This window comes from Gordionus sp. m RMFG-2023, chromosome 4 (assembly GCF_954871325.1).
Source record: "Gordionus sp. m RMFG-2023 chromosome 4, tfGorSpeb1-WG-v2, whole genome shotgun sequence".
Lineage (NCBI taxonomy): Eukaryota > Metazoa > Nematomorpha > Gordioida > Chordodea > Parachordodidae > Gordionus > Gordionus sp. m RMFG-2023.
In genome coordinates, this window is record NC_088778.1 from 13,700,525 (window position 1) to 13,711,539 (window position 11,015).

Genomic DNA, 11,015 nt, shown 5'->3' on the forward strand with positions numbered 1-11,015 from the left:
TTTGTAATTTCCTTGCTCGTAACTTGCCGTAAATAACTGGAAATAAAACGTGTAAATTGGAAGTATAAAATAAAATTTACTGATGATGATGATGGTATCGTGTCTATAATGTTTTTGGTCGATGTGGTGTCGTTTTTTTTTGTAATTTCCTTGCTCGTAACTTGCCGTAAATAACTGGAAATAAAACGTGTAAATTGGAAGTATAAAATAAAATTTACTGATGATAATGATGGTATCGTGTCTATGATGTTTTTGCTCGATGTGGTGTCGTTTTTGATGAATTAACTTGAAGCTACAGAATTTAATACGTCCTGATATACGACATTAAGAGTAAATACTCTATTTTCATTCAAAAGTGTGCCCTGGTTTTTTGTAGGTAATATTTTTATTTTTATATTTTTTTTAAATCTGCAACGTGTTAGAGCGACATAGAGCTGATCATGGGAAAACACAGGTTCAGGAAGAAATAGGCCGACATTGTCGAATGTTTGACCTTGACTTTTGTTTATAGTGTTAAAAAAAGCAGGAATTATAGGAAATTGGCGTCTTTTTAATAAGAAAGGCAACCGGGAATCGCTCGGGGAAAGATCAATTCGAGGAATAAAAACGCGATGACCATTATGCGTCCCTGATAATATTTCAGAATCTATGAAATTATCATGTAAATTTTTGATAAGAAGTCGTGTCCCATTGCATAAGCCTCTGCTGGGATTCATGTTACGAAGAAGCATTATTATTGTCCCAACTTTAAGATTTAAAATATGAGGAGGCATTCCTGATGGGGTTTGAGAATGAAAAAATTTAATGGGGAAATTAAGTAAATCCTCAGGATTATATGTTTGTATAGAATCAGCGCTAAAATATATCTTAGAATTTCCTGGTAGTTTTTGAATAATTTCGTTATTTAAATTTTGGGCTATGTTATTTTTAGTGGTTAATATAATTTTTTTTGAAAATAGGTTAATATCAGATATTTGTATGGAGTCTCTATATATAGAATTGATTAATGAATTTTCTAATAATGAATTTGAGATTTCAATCGAATCTGGAGGGAGTAAAGGATTGGAAACATTTGATAAAGATTCTCCAACATTCAAAAGCCAGGAATTATACTCAACATCTTCAGAAGATAACCGCATATTTTTATTAGGTGGATAACTTTAAAATAAACCCATAAATCAGAAGACTTAAGACACGATTCAATAATATCTGCTTTTGAACTGTTTGGAATGACAGGTAAAGTGCCTAAAATCGCCGCTCAGTAATATAACTTTACCACCGAATGGGAACTGTGTTTGCATTATATCTTTAAGTAATCTATCGATACAGCATAAAGCGTATTTAGTCATCATTGTGGCTTCGTCGATAATAATTAATTTGGACCTTTTAATAACAGTAGCATCAGGGGAATGAAGACTCATGCGAGATACAGAGTTATCAATAATCGGAATAGGTAATTTAAATCCACTATTTATTGTTCTACCCTCTTTTAAAAGAATAGCGGCAATGCCTGTTGTTGCAAACGGTAAAACTATTTGGTTGCGTCCTCTAATGTAGCACATTAGGGTATTATACAAAAAAGTTTTTCCCGATCCACCTGGACCATCAATATAAAAACAACGCTGAGCAAAATCATTATTTTCGATAGATTGAACGATTAAATCAAAGGCTGATTTTTGTAAAAAATTTAATTTAGTAATTAGTTTCAATGCCTCAGCTGCCTCAAGATCATTATTATAAAAATCATCCTAAGCTATTAAAGTAGGAACAGGCAAATTGAAATTACTACAACGAAAACCATGGTCGTGCAATACTTTTTCTATATCTGATAAGGCCATATTAATTGCAATAGAATCTGTGGGTATGTGCGAAATCTTCTATCATATATTTTTTAAATTTTTCCCAGAGGTTATTTGGATTCTGGCTGACAAAAAATACAAATAAAGGCAAAAGATTGACGCAACTGTATGGGCATTAAAAATGTTGACGCTTCTTCCATAAATGCTTCCCATTTCTTGTCATCAACCAATAAATTTCTTTTAAAAGCCGCCTCTTTAAAAGTATTATATAAAACTCCATTTACAGTTCTCAAATATTCAAAACTTGTGGCGCCAACAACATGAAGTAATAATAAACGTAGGAAAAATCTCTCGCCGGATTTAGGATCAACAGTATACATCCTTGAAATTATATTGTTTTGTCTTTGTCTAAGTTTCCACTTATTAGCGCTGAAAGTATAATGATATGGTATAGTGACATATAAATATTGACGGGCATTAACATCATTTTTATTTAATTCAAACCAGGCAGTTAATGTAGTATTTCTGCTGGCAGATTTCTCTAATGCCTGACGTTCTTGTCCTTCTATAAAATATACCGGTTGATGAAATGGCAAGTGTATTGCTAATCGATTCATACCGTGAGATCGATCATGCATACGATTTTCTAATAATCTCCACATACATGCACTTACATATCGGGCATTTATATGCATTCTAATTTCATCATGAGATTGAAGCGAATTAGTTTTAAGATCTATATTAGCGCAGTCGTATCTTTTGTAAACGTACTTAAAAATATATTTGACGGATTTTATTGATGTACATATTTGAACATTTATGTGTGCATTAAATTTTAATAATAGATATTTGTTATAAGGGATTACGTATCGATTATCAACTGGCTTACCTCCGACATGAATAAAACCCTTATCTCTACGTTGATAAAATGGATATCCATTCGCATTGTGTTGAGATCCTTTTTGAAAATCTTTCGGAAATTTTTTTGTACACGAACCATTTTCCATGCATGGTGAGTGAGGATTCAAAATACTACATGGTCCATGTATCATAAAGCGAGTTACAATATCATATAATCGGGGTTCGATATTTTTATCTGGGATTTCAGCTCGAACAAAATTATCTATACACTCGGTTGTTTCAATTTTATTATTTTCGCTTAATATAATGAGCAGATGAGCATGAGGTAATCCTCTCTTTTGAAATTCTATGGTATAAACATACGCCGAACATTTGCCAAAGAAATCTTTTTTAATAATATCGTGTAATAATTCAGATAATTTTAAATGAAAAACTCTAGCTAATAAATCAGGTCTATCCGAAGGGTTCTGGCCTTTATAAAGATTTTCTTTAATTTCCCTCCAATTGGGATTGCATGTAAAAGTTATAAATAAATCAGGCTTACCAAACTTAGAAACGATAGCCATGGCATCATGATATCGTTCACGCATGTTTCTATCGGACCCCTGAAAAGAAGAAGGCAAAATAACGGCTCTTCCTAGAGGTAAATTAGTATTATCATTTGCTTTAGAAATATGATCCATAAGCCCTGAATATTCCTCTACACGTAATTTTGATTGGTTTAATTTTATATAATTCAAATTATTAGCTTCGAATCAACAACATATTGATGAAATAATCGCCCAGCATAAAGAATAGGATTAAAAATGTTAGCACGAATAGCTAACCTTGATATTTTAAATTGTAACATAGTTATATTTGATCTTGTTCCCTTGTTAAATGGCCCATTAAATTTCATATCCGTATGCCATCCATAATCACCATAAGGAAATAGTAAAGGATACACCATAGGATCTAAATTTGGGCTAAGAATATTTAAGATAACTAAATTTGAATCATCATTTCGTGGATAAACTTTAACATCACGTTCAAAAGGTGGTTCTCCATCATCGTTATTAAAAATCATTTCTACTTCATCAATATTAGGAATATTAAATCTTCTTCTATCATTAGCACGATCACGGCGAAAAATCTTATTTACCTTTGATATAGGACGGTTTTCTAACCGAGCTTTCATTTCTTCGGCCTTCTCAACCTCACCCAATGTTTGAAAGCTAATAGCATATGGATTTATTTGACGAATTAAAATATCAAGTTTTTTTAATAAATGAATATCACAGGCTGAATTTTCTTTTAAAAGTACATGATTTTCAATAGCCTGAGATGTTTCAAGAACATATAATTGTGCATATTTTGGGGAAACGCCATTAGGAGGATATAAATGTGAAGTTCGATGGTAAATTTGACCATGAACCCTAAAACAGTATGGGCCTTTATTTAATAAATTATCATTTTTAGCCCCCATCGAGGCAAAGGCCAAGGAGCTGTTGTATGAGCGGATATTCTGAGTTCCTCGTCATTCTTGACGGGCTATCAGCTAACATACAATATAAATTAAAAAAATATAAAATTTACTCTATAGGATGTTGAAGCAATAATGCCTTGCTCTTTAGATTTTGGTAGTATGAAACGTTCCATTGTTTGGTTTTGAATGGTCTCTTGTGTAGGAATCTAAAAAAAATAATAAAATAGTATTTTAATGGCCCACAGTAATGTTCAACTTGTTCTAGATTTTTAGTATCTTCAAGATGATTGGATGTTGAAGCAATAATACAATTTGATTGTTTATTTCCAGTATCTTCAAGATGGTTGGATGTTGAAGGAATAAGACTTTGCTCGTGCCTTTTCTTGCTACGACAAAGTGCCTGTCTCTTTCTAGCTTTCTCCTTATGTTGATTTATTATTAAAATTTAAAAATATAAGAATTACTCAATTTTATAAAAATAAGTTTAGTTTAAAATATTTATTATTGTGGACATAAAATATACTAAATATATACTTCATAAACATATTTATAAAAAATAATGGAAAATATTAGAATCCCTCACCTAATAAATATATATTTCGGAATCACATCTTATAAGATAGGAAAAATCTGATTACTCGTCATTCTTGACGGGCTATCAGCTAACATACAATATAAATTAAAAAAATATAAAATTTACTCTATAGTAATGAAGGTCAACGGTCCGGTCCTATCGGTCTTAGACCGGGATCGGACCGGACCGATTGTTGGACCGATCTTTTTCTTGAGGACCGTGGTCCGGACCGGTCTTTTTATTTTTTACGATCCAGACCGCGGTCCGGACTGGTCTTTTATTATTATTTAAGTTTGCTTTACTATACAATTAATATAATTTTTTTGTATATTTTATTTTATGATATTTTTCTAGAGGAGTCATTTTAGATTTTGTTAATTTTTATTTTACAATATGAAAACCATAAGTTTGTCCAAGAAACATTTTACTTATAGTCCCAATAAAAACATAGAGTATGTGTTCATTGCAGTACCAAATTTAATGTATCGTCAGCACCTAGTAACAAAATAATTGTTTATAATTTTTTAAGCAATAAATTAATCAAAATAAGCAATAATATTATTAAAATATTTTAGTTATTATCTAGTTCTATTTTTAAAGAAACTGTCTGTATAATTTATTGTAAAAATTACTTAACCTTATTCTTAATAAAATAATTAGGTACCTTAAGCAGACATCTGATAAAACATAAAATATATACTTCTAATGATGAAAATGAAAATATCTCAAAAAACACAATCTACTCTTAATTTTTATATGCCCTCTACAAGCACAAAATCATTTTCTTCAATACCATTGGATAAATTTTATTGTTTATATAATACTCTTATATTTAATAAAATGATAAAACAAATCAAATTAGGTTAAAAAATATGTTTTTTAAACTCTTTTTATTTAGGACCACGGTCTGGATCGATTTTTTTCTTAAGGACCGTGGTCCGGTCCGGTACGAGGGTATCGGTCCAGTCCGGACCAAAGACCGGACCGTAACCTTCACTACTCTATAGGATGTTGAAGCAATAATGCCTTGCTCTTTAGATTTTAATGCCTTGCTCTTTAGATTTTGGTAGTATGAAACCATCCATTGTTTGATTTTATTGAATGGTATCTTGTGTAGGAATCTAAAAAAAATAATAAAATAGTATTTATAAAAATTTTAACTTACATTGCCTATGAGATAACCTTAAAAAACTTATTTAATATTATATGTATTTATTATGTAAGTTTGTATTTTGTGCAGGAATCTAAAAAAATAGTATTTATAAAAATTTTAAATTACATTGCCTATGAGATAACCTTAAAAAACTTATTTAATATATGTATTTATTAAGTAAGTTTGTTTTTTGTACAGGAATCTAAAAAAATAGTATTTATAAAAATTTTAACTTACATTGCCTATGAGATAACCTTAAAAAACTTATTTAATATTATATGTATTTATTATGTATGTTTGTTTTTTGTGCAGGAATCTAAAAAAATAGTATTTATAAAATTTTTAACTTACATTGCCTATGAGATAACCTTTAAAAACTTATCTAATATTATATGTATTTATTATGTAAGTTTGTTTTTTGTGCAGGAATCTAAAAAATAGTATTTATAAAAATTTTAATTTCCCTAAATCTGCCACTTAACGTGGGTAAAATAGAATAGATAAATGAATTTTCAAATATAAAATAAGATGCTCAGATAAAACGTAAGTATATATGAGGTATATTATACCCGCTGTCTTGCTCTTTTTCTATAGAATACTTAAATATCAATTGTAGCTACTGTATAAGTCGCATATATAACTTAGAAGATTTCTATACAATATGACTATAGAAACATAAACAGTAGTAGCATAAAATTAAATTATAGCAGAATAGCGATGTTTGACATAACTGTTTCATGTCATATTCAATGTGCCTTTACTTTTTTTTCACTTAGTACAAAAGTTACTTTATAAATAGTATCATCTTTTATTATTATTACAATTTATATGTTATGTGATAGATGGAATGGGAGGGGGAGGGGGGGGGGGTTAAGCTTTCATTGATAAAAATATTCTAAGACAGACAACAATATTCAATATTTTATTGGGTTACAAAACTAATACCAATACAAACCAAAATATAAAACTAATACCACTTAAGCCAATCTCAATAACTGATAAATTCATCTAAAAGTAGAGATATATACATGTTTAAAAGCAATGTCAATATTATTTACAATTATACGTCATTACCTATTGATAACATATTTTATTAACCCATTCAAATAAATAAACCAATGACCAGTTAAAAAATATATAAACGATGTCCAAAATAACATATATTTTAAAAAAGTAAAAATAAAAATTTAATTAATACAAATATTTTATATTTTTAAATTTATTTCGGGTAAGTGTGAAAAATATTTCCTTATATTGGACGCCTTTATTTAACAGCAATAAATGGTGTTATATAAAGTTATTTTATTTTTTTATTCAACACGCTTGTTTTTTTTTCTTTAACAAATAAATATTAAAAAAAAGTTGTTTATTATTTTTTTTAATAAATTTTTTTTTACGTATTTTTTTTATGTAATGGAAAAAATATTGATGCTTTTATTATTTAATATATTTTTTAAATATTAAAAAAAATAAATTTTTTTTACGTATTTTTTTTATATGGAAAAAATGGTAATTTTTAAATTGATGCTTTTATTATTTAATATATTTTTATTTAATAGGAATTAAGATATAATTTAGAACTAAAAGATTTTTCTACATTAGAACAGTTTATGAGTAATTATGAGAAGAATACCTTTTCAAATTATTATATTTAAAACATATTCCAATAGTATGGACCACAATTTATAACCCAGATTGAAATTTTTCAAATATATTAGCACATGCATATCTTAGAAATATTCATGAAAAGTTATTAATCTAATAATTGTTAAAATTTTTTATAGATGTTGAGGAATTTAACATTATTCCCAAACAATAGGGCCAATTAATGGGATAATTGAATGTCTTATTTAATCATGAATTAAGTTTTTATTATAATCTTTTGATACTATTAAAAATGTAATATTTCATTATATAAATAACCTTCATGCAATTTTGTCATAATATTCGTTTAATAAATTTAAAAAAATTAATGTTAATAAAGTAAAACAACCTATATATCCTGGCAGGGGAGACCGGGGATGGTTGGGACACTTTTCGTTCAAACCTTAATAATTTTAATATTAATAGACTAATCTGAATATTTAAAACTTCTTCTGAATCCCAGAAGTATAGGCTATTTGAAATAATTAATATATATTTTATGAAGATTATATTTTTTTAGAAAATTGAATTTAAAAAAAAAATTTGTTTTGTCCCAACTATGACAGACTCTGTGTACGTTGGGACACACATATGTGATAGTTGGGACACTCGTGAAAGAGAGGTCTAAATAAATTTAAAAATTTAAAATCAGTAATCCAGTAAGACTAGAGACTATGACACATATGATTTTATTGATAATATTGTAATTCATAATCAATAATTATATAAAAAAAAATTTAGCAAAATTTAAGAAATTTATTTTGGGGAAAAAAAAATTGTAAAGAAAAAAATGTAAAATTTTTTTCATAAACATAGCGAAAGATAAGTATTTAATTATTCATTATTCACAATACTAAATTAATAATAAAATTGTTTATAAAATGAGCTAAAATGGCCTGTCCCAACTATACTATGACCAACTATGACCGAGCCCACTAACTTTATAAATATCATCCAAAATCAAATTAATTCATGTTTATTGATTCTGAAAGTTTGCCAGATTGGAAAATAGGGTTTAGGCTTTCCTAAGATCTATTTATTATGATTTTTGAAGCTTTATTTATAAATATAAACGATAAAGTTTGCAAATATTTTTTATTACTTTTGGTATGCCATAACACCTATTCTTCTGTAAAAATTAAAATACTAAATATTTTTCAAATCTTTTTTAGCCAATCATGTATGACAAAATTATCTATGTTAGGCTCAAATTTCCAGTCTTATAAAATAATAGCTCAAATTATAATTAGAATGTCCTAACGTTCCCCTGTACTCAATGTACCCCGGTCTCCCCTACACAAGACTTGTTACGCTTTCCATATTTATATAGATGCATGGCCTAAGCTTAATGTTCTAAGATTTATAAATACAATTTTTTATTTTAATCATGTAAGGTGAATATAAAATATCAAAATTTACTAAATAATATTTATTCAGTTTGATATTTTATATATAAAAGTAAAATATTTTTGTTAGCTTATTAAGACATGGTGACAGATTTCTTAATCAAATCCCAAATATGGTATTATTTTTTTACATAACATAAAAATAAATTGGCTGAAAGATACTAAAATAAATTGCAAGGGACTTGTGAAAAATGAGCATCAATGGCTACAGCTTATTCTTATGCCATTGAATTAAAATCCAGGAAAGGCTTCAAATTTTGATCTCTTCAATAAATTGTTTCAAATAATTCTTAATTTTATAACTTTGCTAATTATGTTACCCCTATTTCCATTAGGCAAAAAAAATACGTAAAAAAAAATTTATTTTTTTTAATATTTAAAAAATATATTAAATAATAAAAGCATCAATATTTTTTCCATTAGATAAAAAGAATACGTAAAAAAAAATTTATTAAAAAAATATAATAAACAACTTTTTTTTAATATTTATTTGTTAAAGAAAAAAAACAAGCGTGTTGAATAAAAAAATAAAATAACTTTATATGACACCATTTATTGCTGTTAAATAAAGGCGTCCTGATATATTTGCAAAATATATTTGTGCAATTATTGGTGCAATAATCATTATAATTCATAAATGTTAAATAACTTATTTTTATGTTTTTAATTTATTATAAATTTATCTACAGTATTTGATTTTTTTGTGCAGGAATCTAAAAAAGTATTTATAAAAATTTTAACTTACATTGCCTATGAGATAACCTTAAAAAACTTATTTTATATTATATCTATTTATTACGTAAGTTTGTTTTTTGTGCAGGAGGAATCTAAAAAAATAGTATTTATAAAATTTTTAACTTACATTGCCTATGAGATAACCTTAAAAAACTTATTTAATATTATATGTATTTATTATGTAAGTTTGTTTTTTGTGCAGGAATCTAAAAAAAGAGTATTTATAAAAATTTTAACTTACATTGCCTAGGAGATAACCTTAAAAAACTTATTTAATATTATATGTATTTATTATGTAAGTTTGTTTTTTGTGCAGGAATCTAAAAAAATAGTATTTATAAAAATTTTAAATTACATTGCTTATGAGATAACCTTATAAATAAGTTTTTTAAGGTTATCTCATAGGCAATGTATAAAAGTATAAAATGAAATTTACTGATGATGATGGTATCTTGTCTATGATGGTTTTTCTCGATGTGGTGTCGTTTTTTTTATGTAATTTCCTTGCTCGTAACTTGCCGTAAATAACTGGAAATAATATGTGTAAATTGAAAATATAAAATAAAATTTACTGATGATGATGATGTTTCTCGATGTGGTGTCGTTTTTTTGATGTTATTTCCTTCTCGTAACATACCGTAAATAACTGGAAATAAGACGTGTAAATTGAAAGTATAAAATAAAATTTACTGATGATGATGATGGTATCTTGTCTATGATGGTTTTGCTCGATGTGGTGTCTGTTAAAAAATATATTTAATTATTTACTAATGATGATGATGGTATCTTGTCTATGATGGTTTTGCTCGATGTGGTGTCTGTTAAAAAATATATTTAATTATGTTAATATTGTAATTATATTTATATTATTATATGTTTTGTAATTCAATATTGTTTTTTTTTTGAAAATGGCGGTTCGATCTGGTTTATGAATGCGTGATTTATATGGTTAAGCTATGATGATTTTTATTGAATATATATATTATAGATTTGAATTCCTTAGCTCTTGTAGGATTATCTGCAAACATTTTTTTCATACTAATGTTCCTTCCTGTCTATTGCCTCAAAATACTTCTGAAATGCTTTCCATGATTTATAGGAGATTAAATCCATTTTGCTGATATGATCTAAATTGGCTTAAAATTGCTATGATAGATAGATAAATTATAGATATATAGAAAGAACAATATATTTGACATCAATTAAGACAAAACATTTACATTTCCACTTTGAAATATAATGCTATTTAAAATAAAATATAATATTATACATGGCGCTAAACATTATGGAGATAAAACTACAATTTAGCGTAACTTAAATACTTCCGAATTTGTTAATATTAATTAAATATTATTAAGAATCACTCCCTATTTAAGTA

At 27.0% G+C, this 11,015-nt stretch overlaps 2 protein-coding genes across 2 annotated transcripts; both read right to left on the bottom strand.

Annotated features, from left to right (window-relative positions):
• Nucleotides 1-281: 281 nt before the first annotated feature.
• Nucleotides 282-1,139, bottom strand: LOC135928642 (uncharacterized). Its single transcript, XM_065465097.1, has one exon. It carries the CDS (start codon nt 1,137-1,139, stop codon nt 282-284), a length of 858 nt encoding a protein of 285 aa, XP_065321169.1.
• A 60-nt stretch (nt 1,140-1,199) lies between these two features.
• On the bottom strand, nt 1,200-5,122 carry LOC135928643 (uncharacterized). The gene is made up of 6 exons (XM_065465098.1): nt 5,090-5,122; nt 4,382-4,546; nt 4,236-4,331; nt 3,582-3,978; nt 1,939-3,360; nt 1,200-1,669 (listed from the first exon to the last, which is right to left on the bottom strand). Exons 1-6 carry the CDS (start codon nt 5,120-5,122, stop codon nt 1,200-1,202), a joined length of 2,583 nt encoding a protein of 860 aa, XP_065321170.1.
• Between the last annotated feature and the right edge of the window lie 5,893 nt (nt 5,123-11,015).